Raw genomic sequence first — 26,188 nt, forward strand, 5'->3', positions numbered from 1 at the left:
CTTGCACAATTAAGCATTGAACGTCTCTCAGTTGGCCTAGCACTTTATGTTGAATTTGCCTCTGTCCATTGTCATTGCTACTATTTACAACTTACCATTGCCATTTCTTCATCTTGAACAGGGACTTCAAGTATGGTGTAGTCTTCAGGCCTACAATGGAAACAATAATTATAACACATAGTAAGGTAGTGGAGGCATTAACCCTTCTGTATATACTCAATCATGAGTTCATATAAAAGGACTTTTTGTAATGAAAGCCAAGACAGGTTCTACCTTTTACAAGGTAAGCTACATAGGGAGTTAGCATCAGAAGGGGATTCAATTCCATTCGGGCTGTGATGTTGATGTCAAGGATTTGACAGAACATGGTGGCGTGAAAGCCTACCAATTCCTGCCCTATGGTTTGGTTGTACTGTTTTACATCCTATTAACCACCAGGATCATTTAAGTTTAATTTAAGGTTTAGGGGGTTGACGAAAGCCAGAGTACCCAGAAAAAGACCAATGACCAATGGTCAGCACCTGACAATTGAGTGGGTTTTGAGTGGGACACACTACCAATTAAGAAATGGCGGGCTAGTAGTAATGTGTTGGGATACCTTACAACCTATGATCAGTAAGGCAACTGTTTCATGTGGACTTAAAACTTGCTAACCAGAGGTGTATGGCTTGTTGTAGAGTATGTTGGACATCTTGCATGGCTTGTTGTAGAGTATGTTGGACATCTTGCATGGCTTGTTGTAGAGTATTTTGGACATCTTGCATGGCTTGTTGTAGAGTATGTTGGACATCTTGCATGGCTTGTTGTAGAGTATTTTGGACATCTTGCATGGCATGTTGTAGAGTATTTTGGACATCTTGCATGGCTTGTTGTAGAGTATGTTGGATTTGCATGGCTTGTTGTAGAGTATTTTGCATGGCTTGTTTAGAGTATTTGGACATCTTGTTGTTGAGAGTATTTGGACATCTTATGGTTTGTTTAGGTATTTGGACATCTTGCATGGCTTGTTGTAGAGTATGTTGGACATCTTGCATGGCTTGTTGTAGAGTATTTTGGACATCTTGCATGGCTTGTTGTGTAGAGTATGTTGGACATCTTGCATGGCTGTTGTTGTAGAGTATGGTTGGACATCTTGCATGGCTTGTTGTAGAGTATGTTGGACATCTTGCATGGCTTGTTGTAGAGTATTTGGACATCTTGCATGGCTGTGTAGAGTATGTGGACATCTTGCATGGCTGTGTGTAGAGTATTTTGGACATCTTGCATGGCATGTTGTAGAGTATGTTGGACATCTTGCATGGCTTGTTGTAGAGTATGTTGGACATCTTGCATGGCTTGTTGTAGAGTATGTTGGACATCTTGCATGGCTTGTTGTGCTGTAGAGTATGTTGGACATCTTGCATGGCTTGTTGTAGTAGAGTATGTTGGACATCTTGCATGGCTTGTTGTAGTAGTATTTTGGACATCTTGCATGGCTTGTTGTAGAGTATGTTGGACATCTTGCATGGCTTGTTGTAGAGTATTTTGGACATCTTGCATGGCTTGTTGTAGAGTATGTTGGACATCTTGCATGGCTTGTTGTAGAGTATGTTGGACATCTTGCATGGCTTGTTGTAGAGTATGTTGGACATCTTGCATGGCTTGTTGTAGAGTATGTTGGACATCTTGCATGGCTTGTTGTAGAGTATGTTGGACATCTTGCATGGCTTGTTGTAGAGTATGTTGGACATCTTGCATGGCTTGTTGTAGAGTATTTTGGACATCTTGCATGGCTTGTTGTAGAGTATGTTGGACATCTTGCATGGCTTGTTGTAGAGTATGTTGGACATCTTGCATGGCTTGTTGTAGAGTATGTTGGACATCTTGCATGGCTTGTTGTAGAGTATGTTGGACATCTTGCATGGCTTGTTGTAGAGTATTTTGGACATCTTGCATGGCTTGTTGTAGAGTATGTTGGACATCTTGCATGGCTTGTTGTAGAGTATGTTGGACATCTTGCATGGCTTGTTGTAGAGTATTTTGGACATCTTGCATGGCTTGTTGTAGAGTTATTGGATGGACATCTTGCATGGCTTGTTGTAGAGTATGTTGGACATCTTGCATGGCTTGTTGTAGAGTATTTTGGACATCTTGCATGGCTTGTTGTTGTAGAGTATTTTGGACATCTTGCATGGCTTGTTGTAGAGTATGTTGGACATCTTGCATGGCTTGTTTAGAGTATGTTGGACATCTTGCATGGCTTGTTGTAGAGTATGTTGGACATCTTGCATGGCTGTTGTTGTAGAGTATGTTGGACATCTTGCATGCTGTTGTAGAGTATGTTGGACATCTTGCATGGCTTGTTGTAGAGTATGTTGGACATCTTGCATGGCTTGTTGTAGAGTATGTTGGACATCTTGCATGGCTTGTTGTAGAGTATGTTGGACATCTTGCATGGCTGTTGTGTATGTAGGTTTGGACATCTTGCATGGCTTGTTGTAGAGTATTTTGGACATCTTGCATGGCTTGTTGTAGAGTATGTTGGACATCTTGCATGGCTTGTTGTAGAGTATGTTGGACATCTTGCATGGCTTGTTGTAGAGTATGTTGGACATCTTGCATGGTTTTGTTGTAGAGTATGTTGGACATCTTGCATGGCTTGTTGTAGAGTATGTTGGACATCTTGCATGGCTTTTGTTGTAGAGTATGTTGGACATCTTGCATGGCTTGTTGTAGAGTATGTTGGACATCTTGCATGGCTTGTGTGCCATGTAGAGTATTTTGGACATCTTGCATGGCTTGTTGTAGAGTATTTTGGACATCTTGCATGGCTTGTTGTAGAGTATGTTGGACATCTTGCATGGCTTGTTGTAGAGTATGTTGGACATCTTGCATGGCTTGTTGTAGAGTATGTTGGACATCTTGCATGGCTTGTTGTGTTGTAGAGTATGTTGGACATCTTGCATGGCTTGTTGTAGAGTATGTTGGACATCTTGCATGGCTTGTTGTAGAGTATGTTGGACATCTTGCATGGCTTGTTGTAGAGTATGTTGGACATCTTGCATGGCTTGTTGTAGAGTATGTTGGACATCTTGCATGGCTTGTTTTGTATGAGTATGTTGGACATCTTGCATGGCTTGTTGTAGAGTATGTTGGACATCTTGCATGGCTTGTTGTAGAGTATGTTGGACATCTTGCATGGCTTGTTGTAGAGTATGTTGGACATCTTGCATGGCTTGTTGTAGAGAGTATGTTGGACATCTTGCATGGCTGTTGTAGAGTATGTTGGCTCATGTGTTGTAGAGTATGTTGGACATCTTGCATGGCTTGTCGTTGTAGAGTATGTTGGATATCTTGCATGGCATGTTGTAGAGTATGTTGGACATCTTGCATGGCATGTTGTAGAGTATGTTGGACATCTTGCATGGCTTGTTGTAGAGTATGTTGGACATCTTGCATGGCTTGTTGTAGAGTATGTTGGACATCTTGCATGGCTTGTTGTAGAGTATGTTGGACATCTTGCATGGCTTGTTGTAGAGTATGTTGGACATCTTGCATGGCTTGTTGTAGAGTATTTGGACATCTTGCATGGCGTTGTGTAGAGTATGTTGGACATCTTGCATGGCTTGTTGTAGAGTATGTTGAGCATCTGATGGCTGTTGTAGAGTATTTGGAACTGCATCTGTTGTAGAGTATTTGGACATCTTGCATGGCTTGTTGTAGAGTATTTTGGACATCTTGCATGGCTTGTTGTAGAGTATTGGATATCTTGCATGGCTAGTATTTGAATCTGCATGGGTGTAGTTTTGGACATCTTGCATGTTGCATGCTTGTTGTAGAGTATGTTGGACATCTTGCATCGTGGGCTTGTTGTAGAGTATTTGGACATCTTGCATGGCTTGTTGTAGAGTATGTGAGTATGGAATTGCATGGCTGTTGTAGAGTATTTTGGACTCTTGCATGGCTTGTTGTAGGTATTTTGGACATCTTGCATGGCTTGTTGTAGAGTATGTTGGACATCTTGCATGGCATGTTGTAGAGTATTTTGGACATCTTGCATGGCTTGTTGTAGAGTATGTTGGACATCTTGCATGGCTTGTTGTAGAGTATGTTGGACATCTTGCATGGCTTGTTGTAGAGTATGTTGGACATCTTGCATGGCTTGTTGTAGAGTATGTTGGACATCTTGCATGGCTTGTTGTAGAGTATGTTGGACATCTTGCATGGCATGTTGTAGAGTATTTTGGACATCTTGCATGGCATGTTGTAGAGTATGTTGTAGAGTATTTTGGACATCTTGCATGGCATGTTGTAGAGTATGTTGGACATCTTGCATGGCTTGTTGTAGAGTATTTTGGACATCTTGCATGGCTTGTTGTAGAGTATGTTGGATATCTTGCATGGCATGTTGTAGAGTATGTTGGACATCTTGCATGGCATGTTGTAGAGTATTTTGGACATCTTGCTGATGTTGTAGAGTATTTGGAATCTTGCATGGCTTGTTGTAGAGTTGTTGGAATCTTGCATGGCTTGTTGTAGAGTATGTTGGACATCTTGCATGCTTGTTGTAGAGTATTTGGACATCTTGCATGGCTGTTGTAGAGTATTTGGACATCTTGCATGGATGTTGTAGAGTATTTGAATCTTGCAGCTGTTGTAGAGTATTTTGGACATCTTGCATGGCTTGTTGTAGAGTATGTTGGACATCTTGCATGGCTTGTTGTAGAGTATGTTGGACATCTTGCATGGCTTGTTGTAGAGTATGTTGGACATCTTGCATGGCTTGTTGTAGAGTATTTTGGACATCTTGCATGGCATGTTGTAGAGTATTTTGGACATCTTGCATGGCTTGTTGTAGAGTATGTTGGACATCTTGCATGGCTTGTTGTAGAGTATGTTGGACATCTTGCATGGCATGTTGTAGAGTATTTGGACAACTTGCATGGCTTGTTGTAGAGTATGTTGGACATCTTGCATGGCTTGTTGTAGAGTATTTTGGACATCTTGCATGGCTTGTTGTAGAGTATGTTGGATCTGCATGGCTTGTTGTATATTTGGATCTTGCATGGCTTGTTGTAGAGTATTTTGGACATCTTGCATGGCTTGTTGTAGAGTATGTTGGACATCTTGCATGGCTTGTTGTAGAGTATGTTGGACATCTTGCATGGCTTGTTGTAGAGTATGTTGGACATCTTGCATGGCTTGTTGTAGAGTATGTTGGACATCTTGCATGGCTTGTTGTAGAGTATGTTGGACATCTTGCATGGCTTGTTGTTGTAGAGCATGTTGGACATCTTGCATGGCTTGTTGTAGAGTATGTTGGACATCTTGCATGGCTTGTTATAGAGTATGTTGGACATTTTAACTACTTTTAATGAAAACTGATACATTGTAGATGCTATTCATCTAAATTTATGTTAAGTCTATATTTTAAGTTCAAGGACAGACGACTAATTATAGCAGCACATCTGAAAACTGTGAAAAACAGAGCGTAAAACACCACATGGCTAAGATTAACACTTCAGATCAGTACCTGCATTTACCATTGTCTTATAAGAACAAATATATGAATTAAAAAAAACAAGAGATCCCAGAGGGATCTTGGCGCCCACCAAAGATTGATCTATGTCTGACAAATGAAAGAGGGATCTTTTCTCTGCTTTTCAAACTTACAATTCTTTTTTCTGCTTTTCAAACTTTAAACTATCAAAATCCAAGATGGTGGTCGCAAAATGCAATAGGCAGAACTAGGGTCCTAGAGGAACCTACATATGATATTTGAGAACAATCCCTTCAATACTTTCTGAGAAATAGCGGTAACAAACTTTAACTATCAAAATCCAAGATGGCTGCTTGTCGGCCATCTTGTTGACCGATCAGTCCCAAAATGCAATATGCACAACTAGGGTCCTAGGGGAACCTACATATGAAATTTGAGAAAGATCCCTTCAGTGCTTTCTGAGAAATAGCGGTAACAAACTTTAACTATCAAAATCCAAGATGGCTACCGGTCGGCCATCTTGTTGACCGATCAGTCCCAAAATGCAATATGCACAACTGGGGTCCTAGGGGAACCTACATATGAAATTTGAGAAAGATCCCTTCAGTGCTTTCTGAGAAACTTTAACTATCAAAATCCAAGATGGCTACCTGGCGGCCATCTTGTTGACCGATCAGTCCCAAAATGCAATATGCACAACTGGGGTCCTAGGGGAACCTACATATGAAATTTGAGAAAGATCCCTTTAGTGCTTTTTGAGAAATAGCGGTAACAAACTTTAACTATCAAAATCCAAGATGGCTACCTGGCGGCCATCTTGTTGACTGATCAGTCCCAAAATGCAATATGCACTACTAGGGTCCTAGGGGAACCTACATATGAAATTTGAGAACAATCCCTTCAATACTTTCTGAGAAATAGCCGTAACAAACTTTAACTATCAAAATCCAAGATGGCTGCTTGTCGGCCATCTTGTTGACCGATCAGTCCCAAAATGTAATATGCAGAACTAGGGTCCTAGAGGAACCTACATATGAAATTTGAGAACAATCCCTTCAATACTTTCTGAGAAATAGCGGTAACAAACTTTAACTATCAAAATCCAAGATGGCCACCGGTCGGCCATCTTGTTGACCGATCAGTCCCAAAATGCAATATGCACAACTAGGGTCCTACGGGAACCTACATATGAAATTTGAGAAAGATCCCTTCAATACTTTATGAGAAATAGCGGTAACAAACTTTAACTATCAAAATCCAAGATGGCTGTCTTATTTACCGATCAGTCCCAAAATACAATATGCACAACTAGGGTCCTAGGGGAACCTACATATGAAATTTGAGAAAGATCCCTTCAGTGCTTTCTGAGAAATAGCGGTAACAAACTTTAACTATCAAAATCCAAGATGGCTACCTGGCGGCCATCTTGTTGACCGATCAGTCCCAAAATGCAATATGCACTACTAGGGTCCTAGGGGAACCTACATATGAAATTTGAGAAAGATCCCTTCAGTACTTTCTGAGAATTAGCCGTAACAAACTTTAACTATCAAAATCCAAGATTGCGGCTGGTCGGCCATCTTGTTGACCGATCATCAGTCCCAAAATGCAATATGCACAACTAGGGTCCTAGGGGAACCTACATATGAAATTTGAGAAAGATCCCTTCAGTGCTTTCTGAGAAATAGCGGTAACAAACTTTAACTATCAAAATCCAAGATGGCTACCTGGCGGCCATCTTGTTGACCGATCAGTCCCAAAATGCAATATGCACTACTAGGGTCCTAGGGGAACCTACATATGAAATTTGAGAAAGATCCCTTCAGTACTTTCTGAGAATTAGCCGTAACAAACTTTAACTATCAAAATCCAAGATGGCGGCTGGTCGGCCATCTTGTTGACCGATCAGTCCCAAAATGCAATATGCACAACTAGGGTCCTAGGGGAACCTACATATGAAATTTGAGAAAGATCCCTTCAGTACTTTCTGAGAAATAGCGGTAACAAACTTTAACTATCAAAATCCAAGATGGCTGCCTGGCGGCCACCTTGTTGACCGATCAGTCCCAAAATACAATATGCACAACTAGGGTCCTAGGGGAACCTACATATGAAATTTGAGAAAGATCCCTTCAGTACTTTTAGAGAAATAGCGGTAACAAGAATTGTTAACGGACGGACGGACGGACGGAAGGACGGACGGACGGACGGAAGGACGGACGGACGACGGACCACGGACGAAAGGCGATTTGAATAGCCCACCATCTGATGATGGTGGGCTAAAAAAAAGGTTTGAGTGTAAAAATGTGTAGGTTGAGTTGAGGTACTGGTATGACATACCCCTATTGTTCAATCATTATTGGGCTTTCACCACACCTACCTAACGCCCCTATCTCTTCAAACGGCATGTTGTAAAATATGTCACCTGTCGACCATAACTTAGCACTGCTGTAATAATACCGTAGATCTACATGATATATATAAACCTAGCACTTATGTGGTAGACGTCAGATAGAATTACTTAACTCAATCAATTCCATAAAATTTCATGAAAGTTTGCGTATACAATGTATTATAAATTGCGTGCTTTATTCCTGTCATATGAAACGATAATAAATGCAATTAATTCTAAATTTCCTATATGTAACAGAAATGATTTTATAAGTTATAAAAAAAATTGAATATTTTAATCCTTTCATTTAAAAGACTTATTATATATGCATTAGAATTAATTTAATAAGAACGCAAAAAAACTGATCTAGCTTACCACTAACTGATATAGGTACTGTAAATCAACTTTCTTTCGCGGCTATTAACTTCAGATTTCCATTTCAAAACAAGTTTTCGAAGATTAACATTCGTAGATTTAAAAACTCTCTGGAAATACCTATCAGAATGATTGATGTAAATGTTTATTTGCGGAGATAATTGTTTGCGAATTTACTTGGGTCGCGAAAGTAAATAGCACACGAAAGAAAACTGGTTTACAGTTTATTTAATTGAACTTTTTTCGGCTGGCAATTATGGGAGTATGGATGCCAACTAGACAGGGGAATGCTAGCGCTTCCTGTAGAATTTGCCACTGTCCCGTTAGCATCCATAATTGCAAATTGAATGCAGGTCAATGCTTATGCATTTACATTGAATAACAATTTTATGATGAAATCTCAAGATGTTTTGCATATACATTTGTATAATGAATAGAGAATTTATTATCATAAAAGACAGAACACCCATTTGAATATAGCCATCTTCAATGACCGCTCGTATGACAATTGTGACATCACCATGATAATGACATCATAATAAGTGTATGGCAGTTCATAGACTGTTGAATGCCAACTGCGTATATATATATATATACATGTATTGATAAACAGCATATCTCTTTTAATTAACATACGGGAATTTTATTCTCAAGCAGGTCCACAGAGATAAAATATCTTCCATCAATTACACTTTGTTCTTGACTTTTATCCAGCTAAACTTCAGATGCATTGAAACTTTGATATATGGAGACCCAGATATCAAAGCGGATTTATCTATATTTTGAAAAAGGTGATGAATGGTGACCAAGAAATGTGGGAGAGGCTATGACACAGAAATCATTAAGTAGGTATGTGTTGGTATCCATCAATGTAGGAGACCAGAGAGACATTGAGTCGGCCTCATCTGTCATCATACAGACAAATAACTGCAGACGAGTCAGTAACGACCCCCAGACACCGTGTCACATTTAACTCTAATATACACCAAACACACGCAAAAAGGGCATATATATCTAAGACAGTTTACAAAATACAATTCAACATGTGTCTACATGATGGGTCTTGTTGATGCATTAAGCAAAAAGAATGAAGAAAGATTAAATCTCTTGACTAATCTGTTATTTAGTCTTACACTCTAGGGGCAAATCTCTGACCCAATGTGGGTATATTTTACCTTTCTCATCAGTTTTCTGACCTTGAGAGATTTGTTTGTGTGAAAATCTTCCCTTATTCTTCTTTATTAGAACTTCTTACCTGATAATTTCTCCATATTCATCCCACTTGATTTTCTCCTCTGTGTAAGGGAACATGGGGTATGCCTTCTTGGCTTGTTTGAAAAATCCTGTTCTACTTTTACCCTGAAAAACAAACAAGATTTGTTTAGATCTCACATAACTTTTTCAAGATCAACAGAATGCCAGATCATCTCTTTATACAGTAGAACAGCAATTATGTAATCCAAAATACATTTTATTGCCATATCAGGGGTTAACAAGGTTATGTGGGGGGTTAATTTTGTTTATTAATCGAGTTGCTTCTCTTGAGAAAATTTGAGGAATGTAATTTGTTCTACAATACATTGTATATTTTTTTTATTTGAACGTATTTTATTTGCATGTATATTTATGAGATCAAACACAAGTTTAGGAACAAATGATCTGTCTTCTCTTCTCAAATGATGTCATGATCAAATGATACAATTTATCATTCATTTTTTCTTTCTTTTTTCCCCTCAAAAATTCCATGAAATAAAGAATTTTAAGACATTCCAAGCCTTATATTGATGTTAGTACTTAATAATTTTTTTAAAATAAAACTCATTCTATTGTCTTTAATTTAAAAAAAAAGTCATAATTTTTCAATACACAATTTCAATCTTTATAAAGTGCTTATTTTAATTCCCCTCTTTTTTACTTTGCATTGTGAATAGAAAGTTCAATCCACTAGAAAGTTGCATTCTGGCCAAAGACAATGGAAACATTAATTATTGATAGACAAACAAACAAATTCATTGGTGGTCAAATTGTACCATTTCTTTTCTAACATGTATACAGAAAAATATTTTTATAACCAACACATTTACAACAAAATCATGGTTATAACGTTGTAATTTTATTCCTTGTCAAGGTTCCACTGAGATAATATGTGTATAAAGAACTATATTTATAATGAAGTGATTTCATTGGTCCTTAGACAATTGTTATGACCATGTTTTACAGTACCAACTAGGGTATTTCTGACGTGTTTGGTAGAACAACTTCGTACGTCTTATTCATTGAAACAATATGATTTCCTATCTGTTAAAACAGTCAGGTTTCCTTCTCCTGGGGAATCAGATGCAGGGGCAATTAAAACATACTCTACTAATAAACTAGATTTCTATAACAATAGAATCGATCTGAGAAAGTGATGCCTCTTCTCTGTTAAATTTCGATGTTAATAAAATAGTTCCTGAATAGTTGTTTTAGTTTCTTTGTCGGCCCCAATTACATCTGTTTGTTAAGTATACACTGGACTGATGGTTTTGAAATTTTTATATCTGACTTTATAATGGTTTCTGAAAATTGAACTTTTGTGTTACTGATTTATTAAAAAAATAACATTAAAATCAATGAAAAATTCATGATGAATAACTGCATGATCAACTCCACAGATTTTATAAAACAAGATGGTTGAATAGTTGTTGTACAAGTGAATGAAAGCTACTAATGCTGAGCTCTATACAATGCAAACGGGAACGAAAAAGTACTAAACATCTATTGTGTCGACAGATGTATGGGGCTATTGTGTCGACAGATGTATGGGGCTATTGTGTCAACAGATGTATGGGGCTATTGTGTCGACAGATGTATGGGGCTATTGTGTCGACAGATGTATGGGGCTATTGTGTCGACAGATGTATGGGGCTATTGTGTGGACAGATGTATGGGGCTATTGTGTGGACAGATGTATGGGGCTATTGTGTGGACAGATGTATGGGGCTATTGTGTGGACAGATGTATGGGGCTATTGTGTGGACAGATGTATGGGGCTATTGTGTGGACAGATGTATGGGGCTATTGTGTGGACAGAGATGTATGTGGACAGATGTATGGGGCTATTGTGTGGACAGATGTATGGGGCTATTGTGTGGACAGATGTATGGGGCTATTGTGTCGCAGATGTATGGGGCTATTGTGTCGACATGTATGTATATGGGGCTATTGTGTCGACAGATGTATGGGGCTATTGTGTCGACAGATGACAGATTGTGTCACAGATGTATGGGGCTATTGTGTCGACAGATGATGGGGCTATGTGGACAGATGTATGGGTATGTGTCGACAGATGTATGGGGCTATTGTGTCGACAGATGTATGGGGCTATTGTGTCGACAGATGTATGGGGCTATTGTGTCGACAGATGTATGGGGCTATTGTGTCGACAGATGTATGGGGCTATTGTGTCGACAGATGTATGGGGCTATTGTGTCGACAGATGTATGGGGCTATTGTGTCGACAGATGTATGGGGCTATTGTGTTGACAGATGTATGGGGCTATTGTGTCGACAGATGTATGGGGCTATTGTGTCGACAGATGTATGGGGCTATTGTGTCGACAGATGTATGGGGCTATTGTGTCGACAGATGTATGGGGCTATTGTGTCGACAGATGTATGGGGCTATTGTGTGGACAGATGTATGGGGCTATTGTGTGGACAAATGTATGGGCCATTGTGTGGACAGATGTATGGGGCTATTGTGGAGATCCTCACAAGTTTTAATCACATCCAATTAGAAATACAGGTTTGTTGAAACATTTTCCTTTTTTATGTAATATCATATAACATGCTGAGTCCACATTAGTATAACATGCCTTACTTTAGATGTTCAAATATCGCTGTAATATACATTAGGATATAAATTGGAACACTGTACCCTTAAAGATGCTCCACCGCCGACAGAGCATAAATGATGTTAATCATTTGAGCAATAATAGGTGTTTAATCATGTATATATATGCCTAATTAACACAAAAATAATATAAAATAATTTATTTCGCCTTTGGTGCATGCGCAATCAGTACTTCATTCCATATAGAATATAGTGTCACGGATTTTTTTCGGGATGCAATTAATTATTTTTCATATTTTTAACTTGAAGTAAAATTAGAAGCCCAAACTTTTCAATGGTGGTAATGGTGTAAAGTAAGTAACTTTTGTAACTGAAGAAAAATACTAAATCGTCTGCTCCTGTTTTTTATAGTGAAAAAATATCATTTGTTAGCGGTGGAGCATCTTTAATTATGCCATCATCACAATGGAACAATAACTTCTCTTTATCTGAATTTTTATTGTTATAATGATATCTTCTATTTTAATAATTATCAAAAACAAGAGAACTTCCTACAATAGCAGCCCTTTCAGCGACACACAATAAACTTAACAGTCCCACAGTTGGTGTCTTAACATGAAAACTACAATATTTGTTTTCAGGAAATTAAAATTTAATACGAAAATAAAACAGACATAAATGTTGAGCGCTCGTAGTAATTGGATACAATGTGAAAGCAATGTAATGAATATCAACTTGATCTGCATTCTGATGTTGTCAAACTTACTGTAGTTTGGCGTTTATACATAGTTACAGTTGCAATGTATAACACATTTTCCTATCAAACTAGAACTGTTTAAAGCTGCCCAATAGCTTACTCCAAAATATAGATTTAAAACCCATAATGCAAGCTATGATGATGATCAATTAAATTGAAAGGAGAAACAGAATGTGGTTTAAGAAGGAGAACTAAAACAAAGCTATAGATAATTGTAATGCATATCATGAAGATACAGTGGAATATTTACTAATGCAGGGCAGGCTATATAAGAATTTGGTACACACAAGTTTGACAGTTATTGTTTGAAGAACTAAAATATTATCATCTGTATATGTTTTTTGTCTCTGAAGTTGAAATATCAAGGCTGATTTTACCTTATCTATGATATATACCTACACTCCAAACAGGATGCATGTATTTAGGAATTCAATATTTATTTAAATTTGTAGGAAATGTTTCACAGAATGTTGTAAATCAACTTTGCCCTGATAGGCTGTAATTCTCGTTTGCCATAAAATTACCACAATACATATCTATGTTAATTGAAATTTAAGACTCTATCAAAATGAAAACCTCTTGCTATTCCAACAATAACATACAAGATAGAAAGCTAAGGATATGAGATATCACTATCTAATATTGAAGAGCAGATATTTATTGAAGAGGAGATATTTTTATAATATTCTCTATGTCCCGATTGTTTATTATTTTACTGAGGATCCCCAGGTTTACAAAAGTAGATAGTTTGTGAAAACAAAATTGGAAGAATTATAACAACGGTAGCTATAAAGAGTGTAATGATGTGATTACAGATTACATCTCAAGGCCTGCCAATAGTTACAGAAAAGAGTATAAAGATGTGTCTACAGATTACATCACAAGGCCAGCCAATAGTTACAGTTAAATATACTTAGCTATCCCTAATGGCAGTGACACAATATAAGTGTAACAGCACAGAAACTACTACTGTGATGTCAGAAATAGATGTAACATCAGAGAATCAAGGAAGAAGGAAATTAGGGAAAAGGGTAACAGCGAGAAATAAGGGTAACAGCAGGGAATCAGTTAGTGAAATGTCAGGAAAAAGGGTAACAGCAGGGAATCAGTTAGTGAAATGTCAGGAAAAAGGGTAACAGCAGGGAATTAGCTACTGGAATATCAGGAATAAGGGAAACAGAAGGGAATCAGCTACTGGAATGACATGAATAAGGGTAACAGCAACAGTTACAGTAAAATATACTTAGCTATCCCTAATGGCAGTGACAAAATATAAGTGTAACAGCACAGAAACTATTACTGTGATATCAGGAATAATTGTAACATCAGAGAATCAGCATTACTGTGATGCCAGAATCAGCTAGTTTGGTGCCAGGAATAAGGGCAACAGCAAGGAATCAGCTGCTGGAATATCAGGAATAAGGGAAACAGAAGGGAATCAGCTACTGGAATGACATGAATAAGGGTACCAGTTGTGGGTCGGCTACTGGAATGTCAGGAATAAGGGTAACAGCAGAGAAATAAAGGTAATAGCAGAGAATCAACTATTGGAATATCAGGAATAAGGATAACAGCAGGAGATCAGCTACTAGAAAATAGGAAAAAAGGTAACACAGAGAAATAAGGGTAACAGCAGGGAATCAGTTAGTGAAATGTCAGGAAAAAGGGTAACAGCAGGGGATCAGCTACTGGAATATCAGGAATAAGGGAAACAGCAGGGAATCAGCTACTGGAATATCAGGAATAAGGGAAACAGAAGGGAATCAGCTACTGGAATATCAGGAATAAGGGTAACAGCAGGGAATCAGCTACTGGAATGTCATGAATAAGGGTAACAGCAGGGGATCAGCTACTGGAATATCAGGAATAAGGGTTAAAGCAGGGAATTAGCTACTGGAATGACATGAATAAGGGTAACAGCAGGGGATCAGCTACTGGAATGTCAATAATAAGGGTGACAGCAGGGAAAAAGCTACTGAAATCAGGATTAAAGGTTAAAGCAGGGAATTAGCTACTGGAATATCAGAATTAAAGGTAACAGCAGAGAATAAGCTACTGGAATATCAGAATTAAAGGTAACAGCAGAGAATAAGCTAATGGAATATCAGAATTAAAGGTAACAGCAGGGAATTAGCTACTGGAATATCAGAATTAAAGGTTAAGGCAGGAATAAGCTAATGGAATATCAGAATTAAAGGTTAAGGCAGGGAATTAGCTACTGGAATATCAGAATTAAAGGTAACAGCAGGGAATAAGCTACTGGAATATCAGAATTAAAGGTAACAGCAGGGAATAAGCTAATGGAATATCAGAATTAAAGGTTAAGGCAGGGAATTAGCTACTGGAATATCAGAATTAAAGGTAACAGCAGGGAATAAGCTAATGGAATATCAGAATTAAAGGTTAAGGCAGGGAATTAGCTACTGGAATATCAGAATTAAAGGTAACAGCAGGGAATAAGCTAATGGAATATCAGAATTAAAGGTAACAGCAGGGAATAAGCTACTGGAATATCAGAATTAAAGGTAACAGCAGGGAATAAGCTACTGGAATATCAGAATTAAAGGTAACAGTAGGGAATAAGCTACTGGAATATCAGAATTAACAGCAGGGAATAAGCTACTGGAATATCAGAATTAAAGGTAACAGCAGGGAACAGCTACTGGAATATCAGAATTAAAGGTAACAGCAGGGAATAAGCTACTGGAATATCAGAATTAAAGGTAACAGCAGGGAATAAGCTACTGGAATATCAGAATTAAAGGTAACAGCAGGGAATAAGCTAATGGAATATCAGAATTAAAGGTAACAGCAGGGAATAAGCTACTGGAATATCAGAATTAAAGGTAACAGCAGGGAATAAGCTACTGTAAAGTTTCACAATGACAAGAAACAACTAATTTGATGGTGGAAAACAGGACGACAACAGATAATCAGCTATGTAATGACATTGAGATATGCAGAAGTAACAGCAGAAAATCAATTTCTATTACAATGGTAGCAATATATAAGTTACATGTAACAACCAAGGATCAGCAACTATGTATCAAAATAGACATAAATCTACTATAATGTGATTGCAGTTGACAAACAACAGTAACCAATCTAAACACTTTATTGTAAAATGAATGAGAAAAGATTTTTGATGACACATTCTATTTTACAGTAAATCAAAAATTTGAAATTTCCACAGTAACCATACCCAAATACGATTGACCAGAAAATGCAATATCTTTACGATCTAGAGGAACATATTTTCTCTGATGCCTGCAACAGACAATGGCAATGACATGTAGTGGCCAGGGACCTATGCAGACGGCCACTTTCAAAATGCTTGAGTAACTCAGATTTTACCACTAACTTGATAAACCAGCTTTTCCTATTACCGTCGCTGTGTGTTTCATTTAACAAGTGCACTTTTGAAAATCGAAATTGAATGAAAATTATGAGGCATTCCTTCTCGACCTTACGAAGCACTCCCGGTTGATGCTGCTATATGATTTGGTGTATCTGTCCAGTAAGGCTATGAGTTTGATTTGTGCTCTCTAGAGGAGCAGCGTCTGAACTGATGAGTAACACACTCACATATGACTTAATGCCAAAACTAGCACTTTCCTATACTTTGACTAATGTGCACTTTTAAACAAAAGTGCAAGCAACTTTTTTTCAGAAAAAGTGTGAACTTTTAAAATCCAAAGAATACCAAGAACACAATTCACTGAAGGCTCTGATCATAAAGCTCTTCTTTTTGAAAATTTGGAATGTTGTTTCTAGTTAAAATGCAATCCCGATATTATGATTTGGAGATGAGACAAATTTCTGACAGACAATTGTTAATGCTACACCTGATTAAATGATAGTCATTCTGTTTGTTATGGAAAAGAACACATTGTTTGTAAAAAGAGAAAAGTACGCGGTAACGTAATCCCTTCAGGATATAAATCTATCCGCAAAAAATCTGAACCTTACATATAAACATAAACAGTATCAGAAACTTCTAGTGCTTTTCACTGATTAACACAGTTAAATCCTCATTGTCAAAGAGTCTCATTGATAAAAAATCTGCACTGAATTTGTGAGTAAGGGTCTGTTTCATTTACTGCCGTTCTATCATAAGATTGCACGATTGTGTTACTGTACTATTGTATTGACTCACTGTAGTAGATTACATCGCTACATGTTACAGGTGAAGTGTTTATGTAACACGCATTTTGATTGGCTGAGTTGATCTAACAAGAAATCCCAGAGGGATCTTGGCGCCCACCAAAGAATGATCTATGTCTGACAATGGAAAGGTGGATCTTTTCTCTACTTTTTAAACTTTTTCAAACATATACTACACATAAAATTTGAGACAGATCGCTTCAGTGCTTTCTGAGAAATAGCAGTAACAAACTTCAACTATCGAAATCCAAGATGGTTCCTTGGCGGTCATCTCGTTGATGATCGGTCCCAAATCGCAATAGCCACATCTAGGGCCTTAGGGGAACCTACATGTGAAATTTGAGAATTATCCATTCAATACTTTCTGAGAAATAGCGATAACAAACTTTAAATATCAAAATCCAAAATCCTGGCGGCCATCTTGTTGACTGGTCGGTCCCAAAACACAATATGCACAACTAGGTCCCTAGGGAAACCTATATATGAAATTTGAGACAGATACCTTTAGTATTTTCTGAGAAATAGCGATAACAAACTTTAACTATCAAAATCCAAGATGGCTGCCTGGCGGCCACCTTGTTGACTGATCAGTCCCAAAAGGCAATATGCACAACCAGGTTCCTAGGGGAATTCGAACCTACATATGAAATTTGACGCAGATCCCTTTAGTACTTTCTGAGAAATAGCGATAACAAACTTTAGCTATCAAAATCAATGATGGCTGCCTGGCGGCCATCTTGTTCATCGATCGGTCCCAAAACGCAAAATATGCACGACTAGGTCCCTAGGAGAACCTACATATGAAATTTGAGACAGATCCCTTCAGTACTTTCTGAGAAATAGCGATAACAAACTTTAGATATCAAATATGGCTGCCTGGCGCCCATCTTGTTCACTGATCGGTCCCAAAATGCAAAATATGCACAACAAGGGCCCTAGAGGAACATACATATGAAATTTGAGAAAGATCCCTTCAGCATTTTCTGAAAAATAGCGATAACAAACTTTAATTATCAAAATCCAAGATGGCCGCCTAGTGGCCATCTTGTTGACCGATTGGTCCCAAAACGCAATATGCACAAGGTCCCTAGGAGAACCTACATATGAAATTTGAGACAGATCCCTTCAGTACTTTCTGAGAAATAGCGATAACAAACTTAAAATATCAAAATCCAAGATGGCTGCCTGGCGGCCATCTTGTTCACCGATCAGTCCCAAAAGGCAATATGCACAACCAGCTTCCTAGGGGAATTCGAACCTACATATGAAATTTGACGCAGATCCCTTTAGTACTTTCTGAGAAATAGCGATAACAAACTTTAGCTATCAAAATCAATGATGGCTGCCTGGCGGCCATCTTGTTCATCGATCGGTCCCAAAACGCAAAATATGCACGACAAGGTCCCTAGGAGAACCTACATATGAAATTTGAGACAGATCCCTTCAGTACTTTCTGAGAAATAGCGATAACAAACTTTAGATATCAAATATGGCTGCCTGGCGCCCATCTTGTTCACTGATCGGTCCCAAAATGCAAAATATGCACAACAAGGGCCCTAGAGGAACATACATATGAAATTTGAGAAAGATCCCTTCAGCATTTTCTGAAAAATAGCGATAACAAACTTTAATTATCAAAATCCAAGATGGCCGCCTAGTGGCCATCTTGTTGACCGATTGGTCCCAAAACGCAATATGCACAAGGTCCCTAGGAGAACCTACATATGAAATTTGAGACAGATCCCTTCAGTACTTTCTGAGAAATAGCGATAACAAACTTAAAATATCAAAATCCAAGATGGCTGCCTGGCGGCCATCTTGTTCACCGATCAGTCCCAAAAGGCAATATGCACAACCAGGTTCCTAGGGGAATTCGAACCTACATATGAAATTTGACGCAGATCCCTTTAGTACTTTCTGAGAAATAGCGATAACAAACTTTAGCTATCAAAATCAATGATGGCTGCCTGGCGGCCATCTTGTTCATCGATCGGTCCCAAAACGCAAAATATGCACGACTAGGTCCCTAGGAGAACCTACATATGAAATTTGAGACAGATCCCTTCAGTACTTTCTGAGAAATAGCGATAACAAACTTTAGATATCAAATATGGCTGCCTGGTGCCCATCTTGTTCACTGATTGGTCCCAAAATGCAAAATATGCACAACAAGGACCCTAGAGGAACATACATATGAAATTTGAGAAAGATCCCTTCACCATTTTCTGAAAAATAGCGATAACAAACTTTGATTATCAAAATCCAAGATGGCCACCTGGTGGCCATCTTGTTGACCGATCGGTCCCAAAACGCAATATGCACAACTAGGTCCCTAGGAGAACCTACATATGAAATTTGACGCAGATCCCTTCAGTACTTTCTGAGAAATAGCGATAACAAACTTTAGATATCAAAATCCAAGATGGCTGCATGGCGGCCATCTTGTTCACCGATCGGTCCAAAAAAGCAATATGCACAACAAGGGCCCTAGGAGAACATACATATGAAATTTGAGACAGATCCCTTCAGTACTTTCTGTGAAATAGCGATAACAAACTTTAACTATCAAAATCCAAGATGGCCGCCTGGCAGCCATCTTGTTGACCGATCAGTCCCAAAACGCAATATGCATAACTAGGTCCCTAGGGGAACCTGCATATGAAATTTGAGACAGATCCCTTTAGTACTTTCTGAGAAATAGCGATAACAAACTTTAAATATCAAAATCCAAGATGGCTGCCTGGCGGCCATCTTGTTGACCGATCGGTCCCAAAACGCAATATGCACAACTAGGTCCCTAGGAGAACATACATATGAAATTTGACGCAGATCCCTTCAGTACTTTCTGAGAAATAGCGATAACAAACTTTAAATATCAAAATCCAAGATGGCTGCCTGGCGGCCATCTTGTTGACCGATCGGTCCCAAAACGCAATATGCACAACTAGGTCCCTAGGAGAACCTACATATGAAATTTGACGCAGATCCCTTCAGTACTTTCTGAGAAATAGCGATAACAAACTTTAACTATCAAAATCCAAGATGGCTGCATATTAAGTTCTCTCGACTTTCCTGACCATGAAGGCTTTGTTTCATTTTCTTCTGATATTCAACAAATTTAACAACTTCTTCACTGACCTTTGTTGGTGTCTTGATAGGCGGAACACGTGGAAACAGAGAACCATGCTGTTCCTCGTACAAATTTGCGATGTTTCGACAGGTGGATTTACCAACGCCGACCGCTTTAGATATATACAGAGGATTCCGCTTATTTGCATAGGTCATTTTCCAGAAGAAAATATGCAAATAACCGGAGTATTCGAATAGGCGGAGATGACATTTTGCACCTCCGTTTGACCCCACACATATGTATGTGAATAGGCAAATAAATATCGTTTCGTTTACTTGATAAAAATGTAAATTATTTACACTTAAAACGAACCACAAGTAATTATTTTCTAAGTTGTAAATCGATTTTAATTGTTTAATAACAAAAAATATTCCAATATTAGATTCTTGTTTACGTTAGATCGACACGTGAATATTTGAGAAACAGCTAAATGATCGATATCAAATGCAATTAGATTCTACTAAACAGGATTGGATTTGTGTCTACAATTCTGAACCTAAATAATAAACAAATTTACGTACATTTGCCTGGCAAAATGAACTTTCGATCGTGATTAAACTTCAAAGTGCCAATCAACTAGTAGTGTTGCTTTTACACATGTGCATATGAATTCGAAAATGGCGGCAGGTGATGAAGCCATGCGTTCACTCGACCTAAATGTCTTTTGAGAATTCTCCCTGTAATGTTGATCTATACGGCGAATAGCTTGACAACATTTCAGAAATTAATGCATATTCAAGTAGCAATGAAACAATTAACGTAGCAAGTATCTTTTGTATCCTAAGCTTACATACTGTACGAAACTTGCGGTAGTCATTGTACGCCGACTTTGCATGCTTTTATGTCTCGTTCAACGAGACGCTTGATACGCACATGTCTGTCGTAGTCAACAAGACTCTGGTTGAACGAGACTACTCATGAATGGGGATTGTTGTAAGGAAGCATGGTTTCTCCAACCGATCGTGAACTAAGGTACGTTACGTTAATAAATAAACATATTTGAAAGTGCAAATGCTTTAATTAGATGTTTGAGTCAGTGAATATACTAAAGTTATGATCAAACGCTGCTGATGTAAATCGTAACAGCGTCGAATACCTTTGCAGATTCATGCATAAAATAACAAGCCATACTATAACGTTAATCTGTTACCATGATGATTTCTAGTAAAAGCGAAGTATCTTGAAACATATATCGGCGAATTTCGCTAAAAATATAATGATAATTTAACTTGTTAAATTATAGTTTATATACAACATGTTTTGTCTCATAATATTTGCTACAATGCATTTTGGTTTATTTTATGATTATGTTTACCTTTTTTCTTAGTCTATTTTATTATTTACTTCAGCTTGTTTGTGTGTATAACGTGTGTTATTCATGTCTCATTATTATATATGCATATGCTAATGAGATTAGAGTCAAGTAATTGACCAATCAGATTTATCGCCCTAGAGGGGTGTACGTCTATTATTAGATTTCCCCCCATTGTTTTTGTTGTGGTGGCGAGTGTTTACACGTAATTTAATTGCTTATATCTTCACTCTTATATGATGGAGTTCCTCCAGGAAATCATTCTACATGAGTTACTATCTCGTTAGTGTGTTCTATACGAACTAATTACTGGATTTACTTCGCAACTGAATGTGTGTAACGTTCTGAGAACTTACGTACAATGTGTTAACATCAAGTTGGCGGGCTTCAAGGCAGCCGTACTGTTTGACCAACGTATTTGTGCTATTCGTTTGAAATTATCGGCAACTTTTGGATTTCACTTTCTTCCTCTCTTCTACTATATTGTGATCAAACAGAACAGACGTATGGATCATTCCGTTAACCACGTGGAACGTACAAGTTATGTAAGCCTAGTGACTTCGTAATAGATTGCTGTTCGGCCTTATTTGTTTATCTTTCAACGTACCGTGTTTAGGGACACTCAGGCTACATAGGCCTAACTACTACTATGGGACCTAAACGTAGAGGAACGAGACAGTTGCCTTACGACCCGGAATTAGTCGAAAATTGGACTATTTCACGTTTACTAGAGGAGTGTACAAAATTGGGAGTTACATACAAGTCGAGCGATAAGCGCTTTGTTTTGGTGAAGAAACTGAAAGACGCTAGAGTTAGGGGTCGTGTGCAAAGCAGTAGCAGTGCGCAATCCCAAGATGCATCAGTAGAAAATGGCGGCGCCCATGACACTCGTAGCTCCAATAGTCTCGCGGCCATCGTAACTAAATTGGCTGATAGTGTTGCCACCTTACAAGACAGCTACCTCCGTCTGGAGCAGTGTTTCTCTTCATTCAATACAGAACAATCGCCAATCACGCCTACTCTGAGTGATAATTCTGCGAGGACTCTGAGTGATAATTCTGTGAGGACTCCGAGTGATAATTCTGTGAGGAATAATCGGAACGTGAGTAACATTCCAGCTGCTGCAGGAAGCGAATTCCAAGTTCCTAGTACAAGTGTACCAGATCAAGTTCTCAGGGATCGTCAACCTTCTATCAGCTTCCCAAGAGTTCACTTTAGATACGGCGTACCGTCGTTTGACAGACGAACCTTTTAACATTCAAGGTGAGACTCTCTCTCGTCGCACACGATTCGGTTTTTCCTCAGAATCTATGCCGCTAGTAGAAACTATTTCCCCTGCTTTACGTCAACAGATTATTACAGGGAGAGACGTTAATTTGGCAGCGCTTTTAATCCCGTATTTTAATGGCCAGAGTGACCCAAATTGCCAAGCCGACAAGCCAGACGCACGTCTAAATAGACAGCTCACACTTAGTGAGTTTATACTCGCTTTTGGGGTATATAAACAAGTAATGTGTTCAGCCCATCCCTCAAGGAGAGTTGAACTTGACCTATACGAAAGAGACCTAGTAGACATGGGCACTAGGTATGACAAAAGCTTTTATGAATATCACAAACAATTTTCTATGAAAGCAGCAGCCCAACTACGATACAACAACATCCCTATTGACTGGTCTATCAGGGACAATACTCTGTTTTGCAACATTTTTGCTAATCACAAGACCAATATGTGCGACCATTGCAACAGTTCTTTGCATACTTCGGGATTTTGCCCTTAATCACGCGATAAACGCATGGGTTATACAAACGTACCGCGACAACTAAAACCTGGGCCAGTTCGCAATTCAAGCAATTTCACAACCGACTCGAAAGGCCGTCCAAAAATCTTTCATGAAGGTCGAGAACTGTGCAATAACTTCAACAGCATGTACAGCTGTAATTTACCTAACTGTTTCTTTCTGCATGCCTGCTTATTATGCAAGGGAGATCACCCTCAGTCGGCCTGCCCTTTAGTGGGTACCAAGCCTCCACCGAAGAAAAGCTAGCTCCAAAACACACGGAATGGAAGGTTACTACACCTATTAACGTGGATAATCTAGAGAAAGAGCTAAGTCATCATCCGGATCGTGATTTCGTTAAATTTTTAATTGACGGTTTAAAATACGGCTTTGGCAATGGTTTTGAACATTTACCGTTGAACTCTTTTATTTGTAAAAATCTAAAATCTGCTTTGGAGGATCCTAATAGCGTTTCAGAGTTTCAAAAAGGTTATTTGATTGGTCCATTTGAATCTATTCCATTTCAATCTTACCGAATCAATCCTATCGGTTTAGCAGAGCATAAATACTCCCAGAAGAAATGTCTCATTGTTGACATGTCTGCTCCTCACGAGGACGATTCTAATCCAAGTTTAAACAGCCTTATTGATAAACTCACATGTTCTTTGAAATATGTCACCATCGATGATGCGATTCGCCTTATTAAACAGTGTGGTCAAAATGCTTGGTTAATGAAAACCGATATCACAGACGCCTTCAAATTGTTACCAATCCAGCCTGAACTTTGGCCTTACCATGGTATACAGTGGAACAATAAATTCTATTTCTTCACCAGACTTGTTTTCGGGAGCTGTTCTAGCCCTAAACTATTTGATAACCTCTCTCGTGCAGTGTGTTGGATTGCTAAAACAAATTATAACATTCCGAACATTTTGCACTTGTTAGATGACTATATCGTCATAGAACCCGCTTTTACGAATGCCTCTGCTACGATGGATCGGTTCCTTTCAGTGTTCTCGAAACTTTGTTTACCTTTAGGAACACATAAAACTGTGGGACCTTGTACTAAGCTGGAATATCTAGGTGTGTTTTTAGATTCACAAGCTAATGAAACTCTTCTACCGTTGGAGAAAATCCATCATATTTCTCGCATTTTGGATTCTTTTAAGACACAAATATCGTGCACAAAAAGAGAGCTCTTAAGTTTATTGGGTCACATGAACTTCGCATGTCTGTGTGTTAAACCTGGCCGTTCCTTTGTTTCTCACTTAATCGCCTTATCTACCACCGTGCGTAAACTCCATTATCATATTAAACTTACCGAAGATTGTCGTGCAGATCTAAATATGTGGTCCATTTTCTTAAAAAACTGGAATGGTGTTTCCTTTTTCTTGGATGATCACATAACTACAGCCGCTGATTTACATTTGTTTACTGACGCTACCTTACATGCGTTTGGCGGAATTTTCGGGAATATGTGGTTTCAAGGTGTTTTCCCAACCATCCTCCTTAAGCAGGATTCCTCTATGGCCCTTTTAGAACTCTACCCCATCGTTATGGCCTGTGTGTTGTGGGGACGTCAGTGGCGCCAGAAGAGAATTCTATTCCACTGTGACAATCAAGCAACTGTGGAAATCATTTCTAAAGGTCGCTCAAAAGTGAAAACCATTATGAAGTTCATGAGAAAGTTAACTTACCATTCAGCTATCAATAACTTTGTTGTGCATGCTGTACACATTCCAGGGAAAGAAAATAACATTGCAGATGCTATTTCTCGTTTTCAGATGGTGCGCTTCCGTCAGTTGGCTCCACACGCAGATGTCTACCCGATTCCCTGTCTCCCTATGTCATCTTTAATGATGAGCTGACTGAAGAAGTGGATGACCTATGGGAAAAAGCCCTTAGCCCTGGAACTTTAGCTACATTAGTATTGGGGGCTCTCACTCAGAGTATGAATTCTAGTAATCATTCTTCCTCTTCGCTCAATTTTGGGCTTTATTCCTGGGGAATTCTACCCCCAATACTTAATTATGTTTAACTGTATATTATTAGGTTGTAGTAATTAGTAACTTTCCTTATTATCTACTCTTGAATCGCTCAAGAGGCTCTTAAATCTTAGAGTTGTTTTATTCTTATTCTCTTGAATCGCTCGAGAGGCTCTTAAATCGCTTAAGAGTTTTCTTTCCTCTTAAATCGCTTAAGAGTTTTACTCTCTGATTCGCTCGAGAGTCTTTGCAGCAATATATCTTCTAACTCTTGATTCGCTTAAGAGTACATTTTCCTGTTGTCGACCTCTAGTATATTTTTGGTATAAACTTAAATTGCTAAGTGTTATATCTAGTAATTACTTTTAGTTAACTTGTTTTAGTTGTCGTATTATTAGATCTTGTGTTAGATTTTGTGGAGTGAGTAGCCCCTAATACGCCAAAGTTTATTAGTTATGTTTTTTATGTACTGTTTCACAACACTCTTAATAAACAGATTAACTGTACTGTTGTGTTAGTTGTATATAAATTGCAAAATTCAAAAATATTCGATTTCATTTTTAGAATTTCCCAAATATTTTATTCAAATAACCGGAGGTCATGTAAAAGTCTATGCAAATACACGGAGTTGAAAAACAAAGATGAAGAAGGAAAAAATCGGGACCGCAGAATTTTATGCAAATAACCGAAATATTCGAATAACCGTTATGTTTATATAATTATGTGGAGTCCTCTGTATTTCCATATGACAGCCAATCATTGTACATTTTCACTACCCTTTCGCGTACTTTTAGATCGGTTCATGGCTTTGACATGTCGACATATGATCGGTTGAGGACTGCTTCTAATTTTGGTACATTTTTAGCGAGAAATTAAAATAGTAGCCTAACATACATGTACACATGTGCAAACACACATGTACCGGTAACTTATAATATGCACACGTTGACAGCTTGGCGATCGACGATTTTTGGTACTTCC

General features: G+C 38.3%; 1 protein-coding gene across 1 annotated transcript in view; it reads right to left on the reverse strand.

The window, feature by feature from the left end:
* The window catches only part of LOC138318841 (cleavage and polyadenylation specificity factor subunit 2-like), a 199,422-nt gene that overhangs the window by 19,154 nt on the left and 154,080 nt on the right, over positions 1-26,188 (reverse strand). The window contains exons 13-14 of the mRNA XM_069261581.1: positions 9,502-9,605; positions 96-150 (exon numbers count right to left, since the gene is read on the reverse strand). Coding sequence (XP_069117682.1) covers positions 96-150; positions 9,502-9,605 — 159 coding nt within the window. The remainder of the gene's footprint in view (positions 1-95; positions 151-9,501; positions 9,606-26,188) is intronic.

This window comes from Argopecten irradians, chromosome 3 (assembly GCF_041381155.1).
Source record: "Argopecten irradians isolate NY chromosome 3, Ai_NY, whole genome shotgun sequence".
Taxonomy (NCBI): Eukaryota; Metazoa; Mollusca; class Bivalvia; order Pectinida; family Pectinidae; genus Argopecten; species Argopecten irradians.